Source organism: Chamaea fasciata, unplaced genomic scaffold (genome assembly GCF_029207755.1).
Source record: "Chamaea fasciata isolate MVZ Bird 193981 ecotype frontalis unplaced genomic scaffold, bChaFas1.0.hap1 SCAF_31, whole genome shotgun sequence".
Taxonomy (NCBI): Eukaryota; Metazoa; Chordata; class Aves; order Passeriformes; family Sylviidae; genus Chamaea; species Chamaea fasciata.
Genome location: NW_027094116.1, coordinates 1,433,787 through 1,459,472, shown reverse-complemented (window position 1 = coordinate 1,459,472; position 25,686 = coordinate 1,433,787). Strand labels below are relative to the sequence as shown.

Below are 25,686 nucleotides of genomic sequence, written 5' to 3'. Positions count from 1 at the left end.
CAGGAAGGCAAGAACTGCAGTTAAACAGGCAGGTTCAAGAGGTGACTTGAGCTAAATCTATGTCCTTAAGGGATGGGATCCAGCCTTGGTCATGGGTGGGGAAGCGACTTGGTCTTTGTCAGTGCAGGACTTAGTATCCTCAAGGTGAGGCTCAGAGACCTCAGCTGCAGTTGCTCTTCATTTGCTATTGCTTTTGTAATTCTTTGCAGCAGGCGGAGGGTCACAGCTGTGCTGGGGGCTGCTGGGCCAGTGCGGCCACGTCGCCTCTCAACGCAGCTGCTTCTCGTGGTAAAAGCTGCAGGTTTGTGGCAGGAGCGATGCAGCAGAGCGAGGGCATGCTCTTGCCACCTCCAAAGCATCATTTACCACCTCAGGAGCTTCATTGCTGCCTCCCTTTCTTGGCCCGTTCCCCCCACCCAGCATGGGCAGTGAAGGGCTCGTCAGAGGCTCGGTGTGGTGGGTGCAATCCACTTCCTATTGCAGCCTGAGCTCAGGGGCTGTTTTGCAGCACAGCAGCATTTCCTCACCTGGGCTCTCCTGTTGTGAGTGGACAAACAGGATGAGTTGTGGGTGGACAAGAAGATGGACATGACCAAGCTATCAGCGCTGGTAGCTCAAAGAGCCAGTGCTGTGCCCAGCTGATCCCACAGCATGGGCAACATGTGAGAGGCCGGGATTGGGCCCCTCTGCCCCACTCTGGTGAGCCTCCAGCTCTGGCGTTCCCAAAGCAGGAAGAATACAAATCTCCTGGAGTGAGTCCAGAGGAGACCATGCAGCTGCTTTGAGGGCTGGATCCCCACTGCTCTGGGGACAGGCTGGGAGAGCTGGGGTTGTTTTGCCTATAGAGGAGTCTGGGGAGACCTTAGAGCTCCTTCCAGTGCATGAAGGGGCTCCAAGAGAGCTGGAGAGGGACTTTGGACGAGGATCTGGAGTGACAAGTGAACAAGGCTTCCCACTGCCAGAGGGCAGGGTTCGATGGGATACTGGGAAGAAATTTTTCCCTGTGAGTGGGTGACAGAGAGGTGGGATGAGATGAGCTTTAAGACTCCGTCCAATCCAGACCGTTCTACAGTTCTGTAACACCCTGCACCTTGTACCCCACATGCCTGCTGGTTGTGTGCTGAAGCTCCCTTGCAGTGAACTTTTTCCCCACAGAGGAGGTGCAAGACTGGGGCATGTTATTGCTGTCATTTCTGTATGTGGATAAATCTGACACCCCACAAAGTGTGATGGGGCTTGGGTCAGCGAATTCAGTCGTGTCAGGTGCTCTGTTCCTTGGGGGTGGATAGTGGCAGGGAGGACTCTCCTTTTACTCTCAGCCAGCCCCTTGACTTGATGGAGCCTGTTGAGGAAAAACACATCTTGGGGAGCATTCTGCAAATCTTGGGTAAAAGATGGGTTGGTGCTACAGCGAGAGCATTGGGTGCCTGGGGGGAGCAGATGCTGGGATGGGCTGTGGTCTGCCATACCTGTCACCTGCATTTCTCCCTTCAAACTGGGACTTTCTATGCCTCCATAAGACAAGCTGCATCTTCACAGGGTAGCATTTGTCCTTTGAAGCTCCTTTTGCAGGTTTCCTTGCAGCCGAGGATGTCCCCATTGCAGCAGATCTGTTTTGGGGATGGAGATCAGGAAAACATCCCATGAACTGGTGGCATGTTGAACCCATCCCAGTTTTGCCATCACTTGTGTCTCTGGCTCTGCTGTGTGTTCCTGCACAGGCACGAGTGGACTGGGGAGCACAGTCCCACATGCTGGGAAAAGCAAAGAGCTCCAAAGGAAAATACATTTCTGGAAAGGATGCATTTATTTGCCTTTATTTATCTTCCTAAAGCTTTCAGATTAATCTTTTTGATCTTCCTTCTGCAGCTGCATGGCCAAGGTTTGGCTTCTTTCAGCTGACATTATGCTGAGAGCACACGGCGTTGCAGGGCGGGTGTTAAGGAAGGGCAGCTGAATTCCTTCGCCCTGGGGAGGGGCGGTGTTTCAAGCTAACTTTAGTAAGGAGTGACTAAAAAGGGATGCAATAAAAGTATATTAAAAATAGCAAATGGCTGTAGAAAGTGGATGTGAGACTCTCAGTGTCCCTGCTCGTGCCAAGAGGAATGTGGGGCTGTTCAGTAGGAATGGAAAAGGGACAAGTTATGGAGCAGTGCAGAGCACCCCGCTGCTTGTGCAAAGCAAAGGTGAAACCACTTAGAAGTAAGTGAAATAGATCAGAAATTTGTACAGTAGATTAAAAAATACAGAAATAAAGATGTGAAAGAGAGATCAGCTCCTCTGTGTCCCCAGCTCTTGGAGCTGGGGATGCAGCCCCCCAAATTCCTTGTTTTGTAAAAACATCTCCCAGCTGAGATTCCTCTGCGCTTTTTCTTTCTTCCCCCATTTGCAAAATGCTAACTCTGCTCTCTCGCCTGTCTCTCCAATTTGGAGCAATTTACTGGGAGCCGGGGATGAATTACTCAGCACAGAGTTAACCAGCACCTGCTCGGAGTTAATTGGCATGTGTGCTAATTGCTGTGATAGTCACACTTGTGCGAGCGGAGCGTAGGGAGGGGGAAGCGGGTGCTGGCGGCTGCCTCCATCCCAGAGCTTCTCATTGCCTCCCCGGGCGATGTCGAATTCCCTGATCCTTGTTGAAATTCCTGGGAGTGGAAGAGGATCAGGGTGGCTTTTTTCCAGTGCGCCACCCATCATTTGCTTTCCAGTGGATTTGTAGGTTCTTTTCCACGCCCTTGGACCGTCCTTGTCGGGGTGTAGTAGCTGGGATGCTTGGCGGTTTCCTTGGAAAACGAGGCTTAGGAGAAAGAAAGAAGCTGCTGTCTGAGAAGGAGGAGATGATGATTTAGTGAGTGGGGTTATTGTATGTGAAATCATTTGAGACCCTGAAAGTTAGAAGTTATTTAGGAGTTCAGCTCCTTGTAGCAGTCCTGTGCTCTGTGTGCTTGGCTATGTGTGCGTTCAGGTGCTTAAATTCCACCTGATCATGGAGGAGGGTCATGGGTGATCTTGGTGCCTCAGGCTGGGCAATCAAGGAGCCAAAACCATTTGGTGGTGAAGAAGAGGGAGCTCCAGGGGCACATGGCATCCTCCTGGGTTGGGCGGAGCTGCAGCAGCACTGCCAGCGAGAGGGACAGGAGAGATGAGGGCAGCTCTCCAGGTTTCTTGCTCTTCCAGATGCTGTTCAGAAACTTGAGCCAGTGGTCAGACTTTCTGAAACAGCCACCTGGGCAGGAAACATGAAAATACCTGGGTTTAAAAATATGGTGGGGAAAAAACCCAACCTAAAACCAAATAAGCTCATCCCAAAACCCCAGTTCCATGAAGAGAAAAGGGAGGGGTTTGAAATCACCTCTGTCAGGTGCATTCAGAGGGCAGCAAACATGCTGTGCTCTTCTCCATTGCTCCTCTTCACCCCATCCAAGGGCTGCCCTCCCCGTGGGGTGTTTCCCTTCCCATGCAGGTTAGAGGGGTCAAGAGCATCACATGGCAACTCCTTTTCTCCCCATGATGATGAGCAAAAACCTGTTAAGTCACCTTATTCCTGTGGAAAACTTTATCCAGTGGCATGAGCAAACCCTGAGGCTGCAACAATGGTCCCCATCCTTCTGAAGCGCTGAGGATGCAGAGTCAGGATTTAGAGCAGCAGGAGGAACCTGGTTTGGTGGTTGAAAAAGGGGATTTGGTTTGAAACGCTTGGGGTGTATTTGTGGCCTGGGGAGAGGAATGTGGTTTGAATCCCACTGCTCCCGTGCGAGAAACGCCAGCTCGTGTGGAGCTGAGGGCAGGGATGAGCAGCAGTGGGGTTTTTTCCTCATCCCTACAAACATCCCATGTCTTCGAGCGCTGTGGAGCTTTTGGCTGCCATAGCGTCCTGTGAACAAGTCCCGCAACGAAATCGTGTTAAAATATGTTTCCTTTCACTCAGTTTAAATTTACTGCCTGTTGTTCTCCAGTGTTTATTGTTGCTTCTGGAGAGTTCCTCTCTGGTTTGGACAGTAAATCTGCTGTCTTTCAGAGGGTTTCTCTGTCCAAGAGCTGCAGCACACGGAAAGAATTAGCATCTTGCCCTGGGTCTGATTGCAGAGCTGTTGCTACTTTGTGCTGCTGCTGGTGGTTTTGAAGATGCTGAAGGTGAATATTTTCCAGCCATTTTGAAGAAATGGTAACTCCAAAGAGAAAAGCAGCAAAGCAAACCTGACAAAATTTCCTCCTCTTCCAAAGTTTCTTTGTGTGTGCAAAATCCTCACCTTGGTTCCAAGCCTTTGGGCTCGGTTCTCCCCTGTGTGGGCTCACAGTGAGGGAAACACGGAGCGCACACTCCAGGTGGATGAAATAAAAATCCTTATTTTCCTTCTGGCTCTTCCTGTATCACCGACCTTTGGAGGATACTTCACGTGGTGCAAGCCAGAGCAGTGATGCTGTAGAACCGGCGATGCTGTGGAACTGCTGATGCTCCAGAACTGGCGATGCTCTGGGACTGGCGATGCTCTGGGACCTATCTTTTTGGGGCTGCCCATGGTGGGATGGGGAGCAGCAGCCAAAGGAAATGTCTCTGGCACTGGCCCAGTGTTCTCCATGGTGACAGTGCTCCTCAGAGCTGGATGGTTGCTCCTATTTGCTGCTGGGAGGGAAACATGCACCTATTTTGGTAAATAAGGATTCAGGAATTAAATGCTGTCCCTGTATGGTCTGTCCTTGCAAAGAGTCTTACTTTTGCAAGGGATGTATGTGTAAAAAAGCCAGGTTTTGCTGCCCTTTCTCTCTGGTCGTCTACGTGGCTTCCTTATACCTCATCCTCCCTGGAGGGCAAATTGTGGATGTCAGGATGGGAAAAAGACTCCCCATTCTCCTCAGGGCTCCTTGAACTTGCACTGAAACCACATAACATGATGCACAATGAATAACTTTACCCAAAAAAAAAAGCAGAGAAAAAGATTAAGTGACTCACGTGACTCAGTGAACCCCAAAACAAGTGTGGGAGTGAGACCATTAGGGTTGTTTGTTGTTGCAGCATGGTCTGATGAGGAGGCAAAGTATGGGGCCGAGGTCTTCAGCAGGATCTGGGGGTGGTCTGGGTGGGAGAGGAGCAGAAGAAGCTTGGTCAGGTTGACTGTGGCTGCTGCTTTGAATTTGGGATGATGGTTTGGGAGACGAAGCTTTTGGGGTTTTTTTTTTGCTTTATGTAACAAGACCGAGGGCTAGGGACTGCCAAGTTGAGGCAGATAGGAAGCTATTTTGGGACTGGTTTTTCCCTATGCCTGGGTCTTGGCACAGGCCACCTCGCCTTAAATGCAATGTTATCACTGCTGTTTCCAGCTGCTCCGAGAGAGAGCAGGGAGAAAGACATACCTGAAGTATGTAATGGCTGAAGTTCCCTCTTTGTCTCCTCACTGCAGTGCAGGACATGCTGGGAAACGGGGTGAGATGGGCTGGGGGCTGTGGCAGGAGGTGCTCTGGTACATCTGGAGCCTTTGGTGCTGGGGGATGCAGATTACTGTAGGGAGGCTGCAGTAAGAGCCCCGGAGACCTACAGCACTCGTCCCTTTCGGGAGCGTTTTGGGCACAAGATACCCCTGAGTCAATCGCATGCCCAAGATCCATGGAAACATCCAGTGTCCGGCTGCAGCTGAGCCCAGTGGAAGGCCAGGCTGTCTCAGCTGCCTTTGCGGTCCTCCTTACCCATAAAAATTAGGTTTCTGTGCCTGGTTACAAGGTTTCTTTCAAGTAATCAAATAAAGACATTTTCAAATTCCAAATTGAAGATTAGTGCAGAAACTGGAGACGGATTTAAATTGCCCAAGCTAATCACCAGCCACTCGACTGCTTATGACTTTATTAAGAGAATAAAAAAGTCTGGAGTGTCACAGAGGAATAGTGATTCACTGGCACATTGCTGCCGTCTCTTCCTCCTCGCCCAGCGTTGCAGTGCCCGGCCCACACATGTCCTGTGGCACAGGTGTTCCTGGCCTCCATCCTTGGGCTTCTTTGAGACCAGTTTGGATAAATCCCTCTGCAGCTCTCCTGGCCCCAGAGCTGGGTGGGAGAAAGAACCAGAGACCACCCTGGCCTCAGGGGTGGGATCTGCGCTGGCAGTAGGAGGATGCCGGTGGGGTGCTGGGTCCTGGATGGTGTTTGGGAACAGAGCATCTCACTCCTGTCTCTCTCACTGTGCAGGTTTCTGAGCAGCTGCTGACATCTCAGCCCCACTGGATCTGTCCGCGCGTGAGGGTACCATGAACTGAGCACGGAGCCACGCAAAACTCTTTTTTTTTTTTGTTTTGGCTTTTTTGGGTTTGTTTCCATCGGAGATAAAAAGCCCCCCACGCTCTTTAATGAAAGCGTTTTAAAGTGGGGTTACTTCTCCCCTGAGCCGAAGTCGTCCCGGGTGCGGTGAGGATTTCCGGAGAAGATGGGGAGAAAAAAGATCCAGATCCAGCGGATCACGGACGAGCGCAATCGGCAGGTCAGTGCTGTCTCTCCCTGCTCTCCCACCTTGTCCTTCTCCTCCCAGTGGGGGTTTTAGGTGTCATGTTTCAAAATGTCCCATTTCCATCCCATTTTGGGCCATCAGCGCTGTGTTTTTCCCAATCCATAAAATGAGCAGATGGACAAGACTTGGTGCTGAGGCTGGATCCAGGTGGATCCAGGACCAGGCAAACGGCCCCATTGTACTGCCCCATCCAGGCATTGCTCCTCGCCCTCGACCTCCTTGAGCTGTTTCCATCTAAGTGCTTTTCCAGAAGAAAGTATCTTCTCCACTTAGTTAGTTCCCCCCCCTTTTTTTTTTTATTTTTGTCCTGCAGAAAATATATTTCAGTTGACATTTTCCATGTGGTTTTTCCAATAAAAAACAGCCACAACAAGTATCTATTTTGCTGAACGCAAACAACTCAAATTATTCCTTTTTTTTTTTTTTTTTTCTCAACTGTAAACTTAAATGACTCCAGGGCTTTTTTCCTTGGGCTGTCTTGAAGCCAAGCCCAAGACACACACGCATGTGCATGTGTGTAGGAATGCGTTCATGTATCTCAGAGTAAAAACAAAAACCAACAATTTTTTTCCCAAATTTCCATGTTCCTTAAACTGGAGTGGTGGAGCAGCAGCACTTTGCCAGCCCAGGTTTGCTCTGGGATGGCTATGTCAATGTATTTCCCATAATCACAAGACTTCCAGGCAGGTCCTTTTGCTTTCTGTGCTCCTGGAGATCCAAGCCTCTGCCTTTAGTCCCGCCACTACTGCACCCCAGCATGACCTGCCATACTTCTTTCCTGCAACTTTCACTCCAGAAAAAGAGAAAAAACAGTAAAAAATCATGTGGATTTATTCCTAATCCTTAACAGAACTGGATGAACCACTTTATTACTCTGCAGCAAAACAATAGGACATGGCAGGTTTTCCTCATTATAGCTTCACTTGGTGGTGGGGGCTGGGATGGGCATCAAATAGTTTTTGCTGATGTCCCAGTTGCTCCTGGGGCTGTTTATATCCATCATGAAGAGGAAACAGGACCTTAGGCATTATTGAAGGATCCAGAGTGTATTTTATGGGGCAGTGCTGCAGAGGGGAGTGAGGGATCTGTGGTGACTGGAGCCCTGCTGGAAGTTCAAAGAAATGGAAAATAATTGGTAGTGCTGGAGGAGGATGGCACAGCCTGGCCCTGATGGATAGACCTTCAGGAAAGGAGAGAGGCACTTCTCTGCAGAGGCAGCAGCCGAGTGATGGGACTTTTTGAGAGGGATGAGCTGCTCTTTGGCAGTGGCTGGAGATAAAAGACCGTTGCTGAAGGTCTCACTGCGTTGGGTGGGATTTGGCAGCAGGAGTTGCTTTGCATGGCCAGGTGTCATGGCTTTAGCGCATCTCTGTTGTCAGGTGTCCCCAGAGCCCAGTTCCCTGAGCTGGGGGACGCTGATTTTCCCCTGGCAGTAGCTGCATCCTTGGCTGGGCTGGTTCTTCCAAAAGCCAGCATGGGAGCACTGCTCCCCGCCCCAGTGCAGCACATCTTGCTTTGCTTCCCAGAAACCAGCCCGATCAAATCGGGTGTCAGCAAAGCAGCAGCTGTTTAATTGGTCACCAGCACAGCTTTGCAATCAATTTTCACTGCTCCCTTTCTTGGGGAAAAAAGGACATACCAGGAAAATGGGACATATCATGAAAAAGAACTGCTCCAGGCAGTGGGATCTGCTCTATCCACTGTGGTAGGAGCTGTAAAGAGGGTGAGAGCCCTCTTTCTCCACTCTCCTGGTCCATGCTGTACATGCTCAGTGCCAGGATCCACTCCCCAGGGTCAGAAGTGTCCCATATTGCTTTATCTCATGGAATGATTTGGGTTGGGAGGAAGCTTCAAAGTCCATCTTGTCCCACCTCCCTGCCATGGACGGGGACACCTTCCACTAGACCAGGTTGCTCCAAGTGCCATCCAACCTGGCCTTGAACACTTCCAGGAATTGTGCAGCCACAGCTTCTCTGGACAACCTGTGCCAGGACCTCACTGCACTCACAGGAAAAATTTCATTCAGTGTCCCATCTAAATCTCCCCTTTTTCAGTTTAAAACCATGCCCCTTGTCCCCTCACTATGTGCCCGTGTAAAAGCTGTCTGCTTGATAAGCCCCTTTAAGTGCTGGAAGGCCGCAGTGAGGTCCCCCTGGAGCCACCTCTGGCTTCTCACTCTCCTTCCCTCCCTCTCCTGCTGTTGCTGCGGATCAGCGACGAGGAGCATCCATGCGTGCCTGCCTGCCGTGGCTGCAGGCTGTCGGCTAAGCTGGCTTAAACCCAGCGTCTGGGAGCATCCTCAGCCCACCCCTGCCCCCGCGGCAGCCCTCCCACTCTGGCTGGGGACAGAGGGCACGGTCGGCTCTCCAATGCTGCACCCCAGAGTGGAGCAGCCCGGCATGGATGAATTATGGATGGGGCTTATTCCAGCAGCACTGCTGCTAGAACGTGGGGCTGGCTGCCCTGGGCCAGTGCACACCGTCCTTGGCATGCCCGGGTGGCTCCAACGGCACCTGTGTCTGCTGGGAGAGGAGTGGGAATAGTGCAGGGATGCCCTGAGAATGAGGGGTTCAGCAGTGGTGATGCAGGAGGTGGAGGCAGAGCTGCTTTCGACACTTGCATTTCCGCTCGTGCTGCCAAGTTCATCCTGAGCGGTGGCTTGGGGCTGCTGAGGCATCGCGACCCTCAGGGAGAGCTGAGGCTGAGCTGGGGCTCTCCAGAGCCTTTGCTGTGAGGTGAAGCTCTTTCCCTGCATCTCACACTGAGCTTTCGGCATCAGCTGACCCTGCTCGTGTCCCAGGTTTTGTCTTTCGTGGGGGCACAAACCACGAGCCCACATGGAGGCTCCAGCAGGATGTGGAGCTGCTGGAGTGGGTCCAGAGGAGGCTGTGGATATTCTCTGAGGGCTGGAGCACCTCTGGTCTGGAGCCAGGCTGGGAGAGCTGGGGGTGTTCAGCTTGGGGAAGAGAAGGATCTGTGGAGATCTAAAGGAGGCTCCAGGAAAGCTGGAGAGGGACTTTGGACAAGGACCTGAAAGACAGGACAAGGGGGGAATAGTTTTAAACTGAAAAGAGGGGAATTTAGATGGAATATTAGAAGGAAATTCTTCCCTCTGAGAGTGGAGAGGCCCTGGCACAGGTTGCCAAGAGAAGCTGTGGCTGCTGCATTCCTGGAAGTTTTCAAAGTCAGGTTGGATGGGGCTTGGAGCAACCTGGTCTAGTGGAAGATGTCCCTATCCGTGGACAAGATGGGCTTTTCGATCCCTTCTGACCCAAACCAGTGTGTGATTCTGTGAATTACAGTAGCAGCCAAAACCAAGGGAGGAGAGCAAGTAAGAGTCACTAATGTCATTAGAGGAATTACTGGAGAGGATTTGCCACAGCAGATCAGGCCATCATTTCTTCAGGGCCAGGCTGCTGACTCTGGCAACTGCCAATATGGTTTGCATCAGGGGAAAGGCAAAAAATCCCCTGCTAGTGTGGGGCAGTAATTCCTTCCTGACCCCTTTGGTGATCGGCTTATGCCCTGAAGCATGAGATTTGATTACCCTCTTAGACTTACAAGGTTAATTCTTCTAGATGAGGCTCGTGCACGGTGTGAGGGGAAGCTTTGAGGTTTCTGTCCCATGTCGTGAGTGGATGCACAAGGCAGTGTTAGGTGATGCTTTTGTGTGATATGGTGACTAAATGGCAAATCTTTGCTTTTCTCCGCAAGATGCAGGGGTGCCAATAGAGAGGGATGCTCTTGTGCCCTGTCTGCAGAGGGATCATCCCCTCATCTCTAGAGGGATAATTTGGTGTTTTGTGTTCTGCTCAGCTCTGCCCAGGTTGCTGGTTGATTTGGGGAAGATGACCCCCACACTCTTCACTGCTCAAGGGCAAAACTCAAACTGTGCTTGTCACTGGTCTTCAAGGCCACAAGCTGCCCCATTGTTCAGCCCCCACATCTCGGCCTTGCCCTATTGCCTCCAATCGTGGTGGCTGAGCCTGTCGTGGTGCCTGGCAAGGTGTGTTTTGGCAAAGTGCCCCCAACACCAGTGGCTGCAGAAACAACCACCCTTGGCTTGTCCCTCTGTTCTGGTGGAGACCGTGTTTTCCTCCCGGGGACACCTCGGGCTGCTTGGAGGGTGAGTCAGAGCCCGGAGGCCACCCCAGCAGGGACAGTGAGACAGGTCATGCTGGGGCAGGGGGCACAGAGACAGGTCGTGGTTTTAGAGCCTGTCCTGCCACAGCTGCAGGGGTGGAATGGCAGCTGGATCCCACCTGAAGTCACAGTGCGGCCACAGCTGTGCTGTGGCACTGTTGGCTCCTGATCTTGGGAGCAGCCCTGCACAGCACCCAGCAGCAGAGGTTTTGGGTGGCTGAGAAGTCTGGAATGCTACTGGGGAGAGGGAGTTTTTGGTGACATGGGAGCTGGCCCTCAAGTAATTTAATTTTCACCAAAGTGTGCCGGGGCTGGGGCTGTACTGGCAACGTGAGTGGCCCGGCCACAGCCCAGCCGTGGCCAAAGCAGGTACACGTGGCGGTCACAGCAGCACAGGGTACCAGCCCTACACTTTCCAAGGGATGAGGCGATTAGACCTGAATCTCGTTACTGCTTAATCATCTCTGGGAGATGGTGGGGAGGGGCAGCAGCTCCCCTTGCTAAGTGTGCCCAGAGCTGCCCCTGCTCTGCCCTCCCATCACAAGCAGGGCCATGGTTCTGTCTCAAGGGGTTCAGGACCCTGGGGGTGCATACTGGGTGCTGCTGGTGGCATCAGGGTGGCACTGCTCCTCACCGTCTCTGTGAACTGGGAAGCTCCATGTTGAGCTCTTTGGACCGTGGCTGTGATGCCACTGACAGGCTGAGCAAAGGCAGCGGCTTCATTCGCTCTCCTCCCTCAGCTCTGCAAATTAAAGCTGCTCATTTCAAAAATTGATGATTTGGTGGAGGCCCAGAGTGGCATCAAGCCCTCCCATGTGGAGAGGGAGCACCCAAGGTTCTGGCACCCAAGGACATCGCAGCTCATCTCCAGCCCTTCCCCTGGAGGCTGCTTCACCCCCAGAGCAATGCTTAGCACAAAGCAGTGACCTCCTGCCTCTTGCTTTCTTTTTCTGCCTTTTATTTGCTGAGAGGGCATAGGCCGAGCATCGCGCCTTCCCCATCAGTGTGCGGCGTGTTCCGGGGGGTGGGGGACTCTCAGCTGTCTGCGCTGCAGCCGGGACAGGGAGCCCCAAACCAGCTCCCTCTCCACCAGCTGGGTCCTGTTAGGAGTGTGGTAGTGAGCGCTGAGCGTGGGCTGGGAATCGCAGCCCAGTGTCTGCCCGGCAGCTGGAGCTGGTGTTGGAGCCAGCACCCAGCCCCAGTCCTGGCCCCAGCCCCCAGCCAGCTCTCCAGAATCAGTCCTGCAGGAGCTGCCTCATCAGCCAACAGCTCTGGTTACAGCTCAGGGCAGGGCTGGGGAGACAGGGACCCCAGTTGGGCAGGCAGTGTAGAAAAACACCCCAGTGAGGTTACACAAAGGGGGTCAGCAAGATGAAAGTGGCAGCTGGGCAGGCTCCAGGCACAGGGGGGCTCGTGGTGCCCTGGGGGAAGCACAGCCTACCGAGATAAGTGGGGTCTGGTGAGCAGGAGAGTGGGTCACGGGTGGGGTGGGCACCCCTGGGCAGTTTTGGGGTGCTGAGCCCCAGCTCTATAGCCCCCAGCGTTGAGCAGTCGCAGTGCAGCTGCAGCAAGCAAGGACAAGATCTCCATCACTTGAATATTCCACTTAAAAGCCCGCAGCCCCCGGACAGATGGCAGCTCTGCTGGGGATTTTGCTGAAATTTATTTTCTCTTGATTTGGCAATATGTGATTTCCAACGCTGATAATCATCTTTGTGCTTGTGAAGTGTCTGCCTTTGGAGGATCCCAAAATAGGCAGCAATATGAACTGTTTGGAAGAGGGAGGCGAGCTTGGGGTTGGGTCCAATTGGGGAAACTGAGACAGAATATTCCCTGTGCGTTCCCCTTCCTTTTGCTCTTTCTCCAGTGGTCATTCCATTTTTCTCTGGAAGGTGTTGGGTCTGTGGCAGCATGGACACAGCTTCTCACCATGGCTGTCCTTGCTTTCAGGTGACCTTCACCAAGCGCAAGTTCGGCTTGATGAAGAAAGCCTACGAGCTGAGTGTCCTGTGCGACTGCGAGATTGCCCTCATCATCTTCAACCACTCCAACAAGCTGTTCCAGTATGCCAGCACCGACATGGACAAGGTGCTGCTCAAGTACACAGAGTACAACGAGCCCCACGAGAGCCGGACCAACGCAGACATCATCGAGGTGAGGCTGCCCATCCGCTCCCCAGCTTTGCCACTGTGGTAGAGGCAGGGCTGAGTCTGGTCCCACACTGGATGCAGGAGGTTGGTGCAGGGTGAGGATGGAGCAAACAGATCTCCCGCACTCGGTGCCAGATGGATTTTGCATGGTTTTGGTTCAGCCTACAAAAAGACTCTGTTCTGGTAGTAGAGCGGAAGCTGTGTCCAGTTGTGTGTTGACCTACTGCCTTGAAACTTGAGGTGCGGGTTTGCTTTGTGGGACTCCACTGTGGAATCCAGGCAAACCACGACAAGATGGATTTGGAGGCAGCTCCTGGGACTGCTGCACTGGAGTGCCTGGTGCAACTGGTGACATTGTTCTGAAGTGCCTGGTACAGCTGGTGGCATTGCCCCAGGCTGGATATTCAGACAGGCACAGTGAGGTTGTGGGAGGGCACCAGAGGCTGAATCGCAGAGGAATTCAGGTGGGATGGACCTTGTGCCTCTGGTCCAGTGCCTGCTCAAAGCAGGGCCAAGCTCATGGGTTGGTGGGTTTGCTCAGGGCTCGTCTGGCTGCATTTTATGGGTCTCCAGGGATGGCCCAACCACATCCACTGTTACCCATCCCTGCAACTGGCACCATGCCCAAACTGCACTCACTTCAAGGGTGCACTCCTCCAGCCTGCTGGCATCGCAGGAGATGTTCAGATGCCATGTGGTGGTGGTACCCCCACGCTGGCCCTCTCCTAAGCTTTGTCCTTGTCCCTGGTGCTGGCAGAGCATTGCTGGGCCGGAGCTCAGGGTCCATTTGGCTGGTGTGAGGGTGCCAGCAGTGCCTTGGTCATCAGTCACATCTTCTCCCTCAGCAGTAGCTGTGCAGATGGAGCTGTGGGGTCCTCAGCATGGGGGCAGCTGCCAATAAACCTGGACAGACAGGCAAATGAAGGGCTTGGTTTTGTAATTAGTGGCATTATGGGCATCAGTTAATGCCCTCAGAGCCACTGGTGGCAGAGTGGGGCAGCACGGCCTGCACTGCTGGAGGAATTGGGCTTCTGCTTCTGCCTTTTGAGTCCCTTTGGTGCCCCTTGGCCAGTGTGCTCAGGCTTTGATTTCATGAAGGAGAAGGGAAAAAACCCAGACTGCCTTCGCCCCCAAAAATCTTTCTTTTTTTTTAATAGTCTGTAAAATGTATCTTTTGGAGAGTTTTGGACTCGAGGCTTTCACCCCATGGCTGAGCCATGGCCAAGCATCTTGCAGCATCTGCCGTCCTTTGCTGGGGTTTGGAAACTCTTCTGCCACAGCACACTTTTGTAGGGGCCTTCAAAATGGTTCAAAAACGTCCTTTTTGGCCTCTTTGAGTCAGGTAATGCAGGGGCACTTCACTGTGCAAATGCCAGCGGTTCCCTGCCACGCTTGGAGGCGCAGCCTCTCCGGGATGCTCAAACTGCGGCGCTCACAGCATTGAACAGATTTGTCTTGGCCTAAAAATACCGTAAACATTTTGGGCAGCGTTCTCTATTCCCTTATGGTCCAAGATGCAAACACTCCCAAGCCGACAAGTTACACACAGTCCTTGGCACCCAAAGAAACACTGTGTTTGCACCACATGAAAAGCTGGATCTGCATCCAGAGCCAAGGAGAGGAACATCGGGAGCGGAAGGATATTGGTGGATGGCAAGAAAAAGAGCCCAAATGCGCTGGGCTCGGCATGTCTTGCTGGCAGAGCTGTCATGGAGCAAAACCTGCTGGGGTGCAGGGAGGTTTGGAGGCTGCTCAAGCATCCCTCCTCATCCTTGTCTTGTCTGGGAGCAGGGTTGAGGCTGCTCTAAGATTTTTACTGTTTTTTGAATCCATGCCCCCAGGGAGACCATTGCTGCTCTTGGTGCTGATTTCCATTTCCCCTCACCCAGATCAGGTTCCAACAGCCCAGATGTGTCCCCACTGCACACAAATCCAATTTATCTCACGTTTGTTGGTGGCTCCCAGTTGAACTTGACTCACAAAAAGTATCTTCTCATTCTGGAAGCTTCCCCACATTGAGTATTTAGAGACTGTGAAAACCCAGACTGGGAATTTGCCACCAAATATGATTTTAAGTGGATTTCAAGGAGCTGCTGCATCAACCCATCTTCCCTGCGATGCCCATGGCCCCTTCCTGCTGAGGGACTTAGCCCTGAGTGGCTCTGGCAGTATCCCAGGAAGGATGAGGAGCAGCCAGGACCTGGAGGAATTGAGGCAGAAGCCTCTTGATTTTGTTTTTCTGGTGGAAGGGGAGCGAGCAGTGGCTCCAGAGGGCTAAGCCAAGCACTGCCTGGAGGATGAGTTGCTCTGTCCAAATTATGTTTTAAAACAGCATGAGATCTCCTGGTTTTTGGTCCTGGGGAAGTGCATCTGATGGTGGGACTGCGGGCACCCCGTCCTATGGTGCACAGGAATGTCCTTGGGGAGTTTATCCCCTGGATATTTAGTGAGGGGCAGAGCTGCTCCATGCTGAGCACACGCAGCCCTAGTTCAAGAGGGGTTCCACACCCCGGCTGCCTTTTGGGGTCCATTCCCTGTGGGGACACCCTGTGTTTCAGCTGTTCCAGGGCTCAGCAGCGGCTGTCAGGGGTGGGATTCAGCCACGCAACCCCCGCGGCTTCTCTGTGCCCGGCAAAGTCCTGGTTATTGCAGGCTTTTAAGTCCGAGAAAATCTCTCTAATGCAGAAAGGGGGGTTTCCTTAATCAGGCGGGGGACAGCTGAGCCCCCAGACAGGCACGCTGGGTGCCACGTGCACGCCCGGCCTGGGATCACGCCGGCTTTGGTCCTCGCTGTCGCTTCTCGTTTCCTCACAGCCTGGCTGATGTGCCAGTTCCTGATAAGGGACTTGGAGGGAGCAAAGCTCGCCGGGCACCAGGATGCTCCACAGCCAATTAAAGCCACACAGCCGTTTCTGCCCTTTCCTTGGCTGAATGTCCTGGAGGGGCTGATGTCCCCCTAATTCTCCTTCCTGGGGTTGTCATTACCCAGGATGTGTTAAATCAGAGATTTTGCAGGATGCTGGGGAGGTGGTGAAATGCAGAGGCAGCTGCCAGTGTCATGTCTTCATCCTCATCCTTATCCTCATCCAGACTTCTCCAAAGCCCCGAGTGGTTAAGTCTCCCTCCTCTAAGGGAAGTCAACTGCATCCTGGTTGAGCATCGTTTCCTTTCACATGTTCTGCATTTCCTGCTGCTCTCTTACCCTCTTTGGGTTGGAAATCTGCTCCCGTGTGAGCTGGGATCATGGAAGTGAGAATGCTGCCTGGCAAAGCAGGATGTGCAGTATGTCCTGATAGAATGGGGGACCTGAGTGTGTCAGGGAGAGGGGCAGGTGATAACTGAGGTGGGTTTTTGCTATGGGAAGTTCACACTCTGGTTTTCTCTGAAAATTTTCTCCTGGAAAGGAATTATGTTTAAATCTCTTCCATATGAAAAACTGTTGTGTTCCACTGGCTGCAGCCCAGTGACAGAAAGGTTTCCTGAAAACCTCTTTGCATTTTCTGTTTTTTCCCTGGCAAAAAGAAAGAGGAAGAATGAGAAGGAAAGTTCTTTTCTAAAAGACGTTGCAGAGATCCCCAAAACAGGAATCTTTGGGTTTGATTCCCACTCCAGCAGAATTGTTTTCCTTTTGCATCATCTTGACAAAAAGCAAAAAATGTGGGACACACTTCTTTTTTGGTAAAAAATCCCAAAAGAACCAGCAGCCAAACGCCTGTATGGCTGGAAATGGCATTTTGTTGTCCCAAACCTCTTGTTGAGCAGCAGATTGCTGCAAGCCACGCTGCCTTGGCTCATGTCCTGCTGCGACTCCGGCCCGCTCACTCCCCGCCGCCGGTGCTTCCCGTCCCACCGTGCTGCAGATCAGCCCCATGCTCAGCACTGCCAGCTCTGGAGCTCGTCCTCATCGTCTTCCCTGCAGCTCTGGCAGCCCCTCACAGTGTTACAGCTTACAATCCCAGCTCCAAGGTCACAATTCCAGTTTGGGGGTCACAGTCCCAGCTCACAGGTTTACAATCACAGCTCACCCTGCTGCCTGTAGCGTCTGGGAAGGGCTTTTTCCCCATGCACAGCTGGCTTGACACTTCCTGGGGCTGCTGGCAGCTTTCCTGCAGGAACAGGGATGGTGGCATCACAGCTGCCCCTCAGAGCTCAGCTGCTGCGGACTCACCCCTGCGAGGAACTGTGGGTCTCATACACAATGAAGTTACGACTGATTTTACTAAGTTGGTGGCTGGGGAGAGCAAAGAGACCAAGGCAGAGCTGGGACATCAAATGTTCTAGGCCCACAGAGAAAGACCTTAGGGAAAATGAAGGGGTGATGCTGTGAGCTGTTTCAGGGTCTGGGTGAGCAGAGCCACATCCACCCCATTCACTGCTTACCTTGACAGACTTGTTGAGGGAACAATACCCAGGATGATTTTGTGTGGACTTAGAAATGGCAAAATGCTGTGATTGGTGGTGGCAGCCCCTCGCTCATCCCTGTGCGTGGTTCAAGCATCAGATACGGGCAGAGCTGAGGGCACTGGGAGCTGCCTAAAAACCTCCCTGGTGACAGCGTTGCTGCAGCTTCTAGAAGGAAGAGTGTTGTCGCTTGGCTGAAACCTCTTGAAAAATCCTGTCGTGAGGTTCCCTCCTTTGAGGGTCCTGGGGGATGGCAGTGGCTCATCCATCCCCAAAACTTCTGAACCTGCCAGCAGCTGTTGCTGAAGGAGAGAGGTTTTCAGGGATGTGAGGGATTATCTTCGCAATTCCCAGGGAGGGATGGGAGGGCAGAGGTGAGAGCTCCAGCTCCTGTCCCTGCAAAGGGAATCGTGTTGAGAAGGGCACAGCCCCATCTTAGACATCAGAGAGTCTCTTCAGTGCCTGAAGAAAACCCGGCCTCATTGCTTCACTGCTTGTGGAACAACTTTTTCCATTTTGCCTCTGCAAGAGAAAAAGGAAAAACTTTTTTTTTTTTTTAGAGAAAAGCTCAACTTTCCGTCTTTCAGCTGTGTCGGCTAAACAAAAGGTTTTGGAAAAAAAAAATCCACAAAAAGCAGTTTCAAAAAAACAAAAGGCAAAGCTGTTCCTTCCCCACCAGCAGCACCTCTTCCTCTTTTGGGCCATTCTGAGAACAAACAAGGACAAGTACAAAAATAGAAAAATAACAGGGAAAAGTCCTCGGGAAACTGCAAGAAAGAGCCCTGGGAATCTCCCATTCATTGCAGTGACTGATTCCCACTGCTTTTCTCTATAGAGAGTCAACACAGGAATTAGGGATACCAGAAATTATTATTAGGTGTAGTATTAATATTAGGTGTAAGAATTATTCATAATCATTCTAATTAGATAATTAGTTAATAATTATTAGGTATCAGGAATTACTGGTGACACCAAACAGGGCATCAGATGCCACCATGGTCAGGAGTGAGCCAGGTCCTTCTCTTGTGAAGCTGTATGTGGACGAGGACGTTTCCCCTCTGCAACTGGATCCAGTAACGAGAGTGAAAATGGCGCCTGGTGCCCAGGAAGGAGTAATTTTAATGGAAAATAAAATGGAAAAGCTTCAGCTAGATGGAGAACAGTCTGGGGTGGGTGTGGTGCCCATTGCTTGGCCGTGGCTACCTGGCACGAATGTCCATCGAGCCCGACCCGTGGTGCGGTGTGCGGAGCAGTGCCGAGCAAATCCCGCCCGCGGTGTTCCCAACTCTTCTGGAGACATCCTGGGTTTTATTCGCTCCAGCAGCATTTCCCCCAGAAGCCCTGTGTTTCCTGGAGCTTGCAGGTAGTTGAAGAGCCACTCCCAAACACGCTTTGGCCTCAGAACGAAGATGTTTTCGCTGTTTAGGAAGACAGAGAATTGTCAAGACTTTTTTTTTTTTTTCCCTTGCTGAATTTGGCATGAAAAGGGATCAAGACTTCCAGGAAATTCTGTAGCTTTGACTTCTAAAAAAAAAAAAAGAATTGGCAAGTGTAGGTCTGTCATAACGCTTAATTACTTTTGGTATGTTGAAAGTAGAGGGATTCAAAGTGGACCTCAATTGGCTGCTGAATATGAGTGAGGGACTTTGGGGCGTCACCATGCCCTGCAGTCATCGGGCTCCTCCTAATGAGGATTGGTTGTCTCACCTCGTTACCTCAATGCCGCAGTGCCTGGGACCTTTCCTGATTGTGATCCCAGTCTTGGTGTGGGGTGTGCTGCCCAGTGTTGTCACCATCACCCCCCCGTGTCACCCCCAGCAGGGATCGCAGCTGTCTCTGTGCCGCATGCGCTGTCATGTGATTCTCTTCCTGTGGCACCTTTGCATTTGGCAAATGCCACTTGTCTGGTTTTGTCAGGGGATTCTGACAAATTGGACAATTTGCCTATTATTCTGGGGTTTATTTTCCTATTTGGCTGTTTGTAAGCAGGTTTTCCCTGTTTTTTGCAGGACAGCAAAGAGCATTACGGTTTTTTTCCCCTTCGTGATGTTGTGGCACCTGAAAGTGACGAAGATGCCTGAGTTCATGCAGGGCCAAATTCAGTCCTGGTGCAAACAGAACCTTTGAAAACAAGGAAGTTTCTCTCCGTCGCTCCCCATGCTGTTAATTCCTAAGTTAGAGACACCCTGGCATCAAAACCCGGGGGCTGTATCCTGACTTTTTAACCCCTTTGAGGTCAGCGACATCTTGGGGTGATGGTGTTGATTTGTACAGGGGCAAGTCCTGGTCTGTCCAGGCCAGGGGATGTTCTTGGGGGGACCTGCCCGTGTTCCCCATCTGCACTCCCCGATCTCAGACTGTTCCGGTTGTGTTTTCAGACATTAAGAAAGAAGGGTTTTAACGGCTGTGACAGCCCAGAGCCCGACGGCGACGACTCCATAGACCAGAGCCCTTTGATGGAGGATAAATACCGCAAAGGCAGCGAGGATCTGGATATCCTGTTCAAGCGATATGGTGTAAGTACCTGCCCGTGGCTGGAAAACCTTCATTATATGTTCTTTTCTGTTTTGTTTCTCTTCTGTTCGACTTCCCCTCAACCTCGTCCCCCGCTCCCTCCCCGACACCCCCGTGTCCCCCCACACGTAACAGGCGCTGAACAAGAAGCACAGGGAGTGCGAGAGCCCGGAAGGGGATGAAGTGTTTGCGCTGACCCCACAGACGGAAGAGAAATATAAAAAGATTGATGAGGAGTTTGATAAAATGATGCAGAGTTACCGGCTCGCAGTGAGTAGCTGGTGGCCTGCAGCCCCCTGGTCCCCTCCCCGGTGCCTCCAGGTGATGGGGGGGTGGATTTTGCATGGCTTTGCTTCGGAGCCGTGCCATGCCTTGGGAGCCGATGCCAACAGCCCCTGCAGCCCTGAATGCACCTGGCTCTTGAGGGCCTTTCCTGTTTCCCATCCTTGGGAAAATCATTCCCACTAGCTCTGGCGTTCCTGACCCTCCTTGGCTCTGGCCAGACAGTTCAGGAGCGTATTGCTTGTCCCCTCTCCTCTACTGCAAGTACTGGATTAGGGCCTCCTTTTTTACCCTCTTTTCCTCAAAAAAACAGATTTTAGTCTGGGTTAAGATCTTAGTGTTCATGAGAGCTGGTTGTGGGTGCTGACCTCTCACATCCTTGCAAGGCTCAGCCTGGTTTGGGCTATTCCACATTAATTCTCCCCAAATCCACCGAGTCCTCAGGACAACTGGTGGCCGTGGCAGAAATCCAGGGAGGTTTTAGCCTGTGATCCTGGAGCTGTCACTGGCACCGGGGTGGCATCAGGACAGTGCTGAAAGGGATTTGTGTCAGGAGACGGGAGGAGGAGGGGGGCACGTTTCAAATTAGTTGTTAGTTCAAGGGAGCAGAGACTATTGATGCAGGCAATGGCTCTTTGGGGGATTAGCCCCGAGTCGCTGCAGCCGTAGTTAATGCTGTGGGAGCACGGGGGGAGGCTCCTTTTTCAGGGGTGGATGCAGCGCAGCAAAAATTACACACACAGCCCTACCCGAAAAAATCTGCCCTTCTGTGCTTTGCAAGCCCCCACAAGTTAAAATTCTGGCTTTTCTCAAGAGCTGGGCCTTGTGAAATCCTCAGGTTTTATTTTGCTGAGTCAGCACTGTGTTGCTCCACGAGCCTCACAAAGATCCTAAAATCTGCATTTCCGTCCCTGAGATCTCCGGGTGGAGGGGGTGGGGAAGCAGCCCTGAGACCTGGGAAGGCTGAGGAGGTGGAGGAAAATGGGGTGCAGGTGGTGATGATCTCTGGCAGCTCTGCTGTGAAAACGAGCTCAGCCCCACAAGAGGGGTTCAGGGCAGGATTTGCTCTGTCAGGATCTGGGTCTACCTCAGCCTGCCTGGTTTTGCTGGGGGGGGTACAGGTTCTCACCCTACCAGGGTGTATGGGTGGGAGTAGAGCCCCAGCAGGACACGTACCCCCCTAGCACCTGGCACAAGCCCTGCCACTGGTGGAAATAGGCTCAAAAGCCACCTGAGCTTTGTCCTTAACGCAGAATACCCTCATGAGGAGGGGCTGCTCAGCATCAAAATGTGTCTGCTGCAAAGGGAGGGCCCCAGGTAGGCCCCCCATCATCCAGATATGCCAATCCAAAGGGACAGTCTGTGCCCAGAAGTCCTTTCAGCAGGTGGCATTCAAGTACTGGGTGTCTCCTCATCAGGGCATAGCATCTGGCTCCCCCACTAAACCTCCCTGGCAGTAAGGGGCCGAGCAGTGCAGGTGGAGCGTGTGCCCTTGAAGAAGATGCTTTTCCATTTTAACCGCTGGGTTGGTTTTGTGTGTGACCAGAACTAACCCAGCGGGGTGGCCGGGGCAGCCTAACACAGCTGCATCTGCTAACGAAAGGCCTTGGCGGGGCTTCTGCCTCTGGTGTTTGCCCTCACTTCTAACGAGAGCAGAAATCGTGGATTTTGGCTGATGTGTGCATCTTCTCCTCCAGACTTTGGACTGATGTGCAGTGCCCTGTCCCTTGTTGTGCCTTCTCCGGGGCAGGGGGGACCGGGTGGCCTGGATGTGCCGGGGCAGCGTCAGCCTGACGCTTGTCTGCTGCTGCAGTGGGGTGGAGCTGGATTAAGGCAGACCTCGGCTCTCAGGCGGGTGTATCCAGCTCACGGCTCTACCATGGCATTGCTCATGCTGTGGTGTGGAGGAGCTTTAGCTCTTCCTCTCCCTCCCTGGGAACGTTGCGCACACATGGACGCGTTGGCAGTGATATATTACACAATGCTGCTCCGGTGTTCGTGCAACGCCCAAGAAACCTTCCTCCTCCTCCTCCTCCTCCGATTCTGCTGCCATGCAGGATGAGCTCCCGGTCTGAGGAGAGGAACTCATGTTCCAGCTCTCCCTGGTGGTGTAGGAATTGCTGAGCCTGTCCCTGTGAACGGCAGCCCCAGGAGCTGTGCCACAGCGCAGGCTCAGAGCCGCTGTCCTCGTGGTTTGGCTGTGGCCGCAGGATATCTCTGAAGGACAGGATGCCCTTGGGAGGCAGGTGGGGAGAGTTCCTGGCAGCGAGGTGTGGGTGAGCACTGTCCTACTCCTTCTTCCCATCCCCCTCTCTCACCTAAGGAGCAGGACCTATTCAGGAGCAGATTTCTGGAGGAGAAGGGGCACCAAGGCAGTGGGGAGATGCACCAGCTGCAGTGGGGAGACCTCGGCTCCCTCTTCCCTCGCTGGTTCACCCTGTGGGATTCCACCTCTGGCCCCATGATGGTCCCATTCAGTGCTGGGCTACTCTCCCACTCCATCTCCCTCTCCATTTGCTCCATCCCAGAGCAAATTACAGTGGGACTTTAGCAAAGCCTGTGCTAAAGCCTCTAAGCAGGTGCCAGCTCCTGTTACTGAAGAGCAAATCAGTGACATAAGACAAACGGCTGGGATAATCGCAGCAGGTCTGGCTCCCATGGGAGGCTGGTAGGTGAAGCTGGTCCTCAACCTGCAGCCAAGGATAGGGCTTTAGCAGTGCTCCTGCATCCCTGGGGGTCAGCTCCTCCTTCCCAGCAGCTCCCAGAGGAGACAGGATGGATCCCAGAGTCACTCAGAGGCTCTGTGCAAAACTAGTCTTTCCCGGGTGCTCAGCCATCAGCAGCAGTGCCAGCCCAGAATGGGGATCGACTACTGGCTTCTGCTGGCTGAGAAATGGACTCATAGAATCCTGCTGGGGCTGAAGGGTAGTGCCAAGCTTGGCTGCTATCGATGCTGGTGGGGGCAGACCACCAGGCTGGTGCCCACCTTCATGCTCTGGGCTGCTCTCAGCCTCTCCTTCATGCCTGCCCTAAAAACACAGAGGTAAATAAATACAGCCTGAACATGAGGCTGAAGCAGTCGTTTGCAGAGCGCTGGTGTTTCCGAGGGAATAGCCCATTGCTCTTCCTGGTGGTCCCTGGGGGAGAACTGGGCTCTAGTGTATCCCCCGCAAGGTGCCAGTGTGGGTTTGAGTACAGCACTGCAGGTCAGCAGTGGAGGTTTGAGGAGGTTCCTCACTGTCCCCCCTTGGTCAGCAGCTTTGCTGTGCTGCAGGAACTCAGCTCCGGCTCCCCTTTACCCCCTGCTCTCTGTTCAGTCCACAGTGCCCGCTCCGAACTTTGCCATGCCCGTGACGGTGCCGGTGACCAACCAAAACACGCTGCAGTTTAGCAACCCGGGCAGCTCGCTGGTGACCCAGTCCCTGGTGACCTCCTCGCTGACAGATCCCCGGCTCCTGTCACCACAGCAGCCGGCGTTGCAGAGGAACACGGTGTCCCCGGGGCTGCCGCAGCGGCCAGCCAGTGCAGGTGAGCCACACTGCATCCCTTTGCACCCTCACCTTCTCACCTTTCCTGCCTGGCTGGGCTTGAAGCACTGAGCATGGGGTGTCTCCCTGAGGGAAGGGGACACCCCTGCTGCTTCCATCCCCTGTCCCTGGGGGGGGCCCACATTCCAGCACCTGTGGGTGGCAGAAGCATCCTAGAAGGGTTGCTGCCCCTCGGTGTATGCTCCTGCCCTCCTGCCAGACACTGATGCCCTCTGTGCCTTGGCCCCAAACTCAGGGCAACCTGCCCACCTTACCTAGGTCTTTTTGAGGGCTGGATCCATGTAGGGATCTGCTTGGGGTTAGGCAGTGCAAGATGAGTCACCCGGCACCATTCCCGGGCTTGGGGGTGGCTGCCGGCATCCTGCTCGCCGGTGGCACTCTGGTGACATGGCTGCCTAAAAAGGGCTCTTCTGAGTCGGGCCATGCTGGTTGCAGTTGGCCGTGGGCGATTACTCATGTGGCTCTGCTGACAGATCGGAGGAGCAGTCATTTCCAGCGGGGACTGGTGATGGGTGGCAGAGGCAGGGTGAGGGAGAGGAGTTGTCACCCACGTCCCCTGCAGTGGCAGGGGGGGTACAGGGACGATGTGTGACCACAGCCCGGCTCTCCCATAGTATGATCATAAATAATAATAGTGTGCAGAAAGCCCCTTCCTGCTATTTTGGATGTCACAGATGGTCTGTAAAAGTCGCCTGGGCTGCAAATGGCAGAGCTGGTGTCAGTGACCAGCCGGACATCTGGGCCCTCAGCCATGGCCCCTGGGGCTCTGAGAGCGCCAGGGAGCTTTGCAAAAGGGATGGATTTGGGGAGAAGGGCTGGGAGGTGCCTCCAGAAGCAGGTGGTGTGGTGGGTCAGGGTGAACAGGAGGAGTGGCCTGGCTGGGATGCAGCAGGACTCATGGTTCAGAGACAGCTTGTTTGCTCACTGCTCTCCCTGCAGAGTCTCCAAGGTGCCTCAAAGTACTCAGGTATCAGGATGAGGCCCCAGACCTCCAGGACAGGGAGCATTCTGCTCTAGGAGTGGTTCTAGGGAGCGGCATCTCACTCCAGGCAGGGTGGCAGAGCCCTCCTTGGGCACAGGCAGCCATCGTTTCAGCTGCAGGGATCTCCTGCCCTCTTGTAGGCCCCTCAGCTGAGAGCAGAAGAGGCTTCCTGGTAAAGCAGACCCCTCTGGGGGCTCGCTGTTTCCAGCTCACTCACTGCTCGTTTGAGGGGGATCATTTTGTGGTTGTGAGCACAGAGGTGTTCCAAGTCTGGCCATCTGTGTCTCATTCACTCGCTGCCTGGGACATGGAAGAAATCCTGTTTATAGGAGCCAGGGCCTTGCATGTTAGAAAAACTCCTTTTTTTCCCTAAATTTTTTTTAGCATTGCACCAGAGCTGGTTGTGTTGTTTCCAGAGCAAATGCACAGCAAACGCTGGGTGGGTGCCTTGACAGTGCCTGGTGCTGTTGGCTTGGGGATGGTGTGGGAGAAGAGCAAGGAGTGGTGTATGGGACTGGGAGCGGGGTTGGCATCACTCACCCATGGAAGTGAGCCCCTCTTTGGCAGCGTAGGCACCAGTGCCTGAGGTGCAAGTGGGGTCCCACAGCAGGGCACAGCCACAAAATCCTGGTGGAGTCCCTTCTCTGGGATTTTGGAAGCACAGAGACCTCTGGCTTTGCATCCCTATCCCTTGAGGGGCGGGTGCTGTGGTGTCACATTTGCCGCATTTAGTGGGTCGCTTCACCCTTTCTCAGGCTCTACAGTTTTTTGGGACCCCTGCTGTTCCTAATCCTGCGCCCATATGGGGAGCAACTGTGCTTCCCTGCACGGCAGCACCTCAGCCCTCCTACCCTCCTCCAGCTTTCAGGGGCTTGCTGCAAGCCCAAAGCTGAGAGCCACGGGCTGGATAAAGGTTTGTGTCTCAGGTTTCCCCATCTGGGTTGAGAAGGGTTGGGCAGCTGTTAGAGGTGGGGTTTGGCATCGAAAGCCCCTCGCTCACCAGCCCAGGGCTCCGGGTTGACTGCGGTCACAGCTCCGGAGCCTTCGCGCCGGCTGTTGGCTGCAATCTCTGCCCGCAGTGTGGTCAGGCAGACCCGGCTGGAGAATAGGTGGCTTTCAGAAATAACTTCATAACAAGGCAGAAAAAAGATCAAGTCTTCTTCCAGGCGAGGC

General features: G+C 53.3%; 1 protein-coding gene across 8 annotated transcripts in view; it reads left to right on the top strand.

The window, feature by feature from the left end:
- The window catches only part of MEF2D (myocyte enhancer factor 2D), a 75,307-nt gene that overhangs the window by 36,391 nt on the left and 13,230 nt on the right, over positions 1-25,686 (top strand). For 4 of the 8 annotated variants that reach the window (XM_066206776.1, XM_066206775.1, XM_066206778.1 and 1 more), the window contains 5 exons: positions 6,178-6,466; positions 12,587-12,790; positions 19,566-19,703; positions 19,837-19,971; positions 23,301-23,511. In XM_066206776.1, the coding sequence (XP_066062873.1) occupies positions 6,413-6,466; positions 12,587-12,790; positions 19,566-19,703; positions 19,837-19,971; positions 23,301-23,511 (742 nt within the window). In that variant the 5' untranslated portion in view covers positions 6,178-6,412. The remainder of the gene's footprint in view (positions 1-6,177; positions 6,467-12,586; positions 12,791-19,565; positions 19,704-19,836; positions 19,972-23,300; positions 23,512-25,686) is intronic. The other 4 variants (XM_066206780.1, XM_066206782.1, XM_066206779.1 and 1 more) reach the window with 2 other exon arrangements.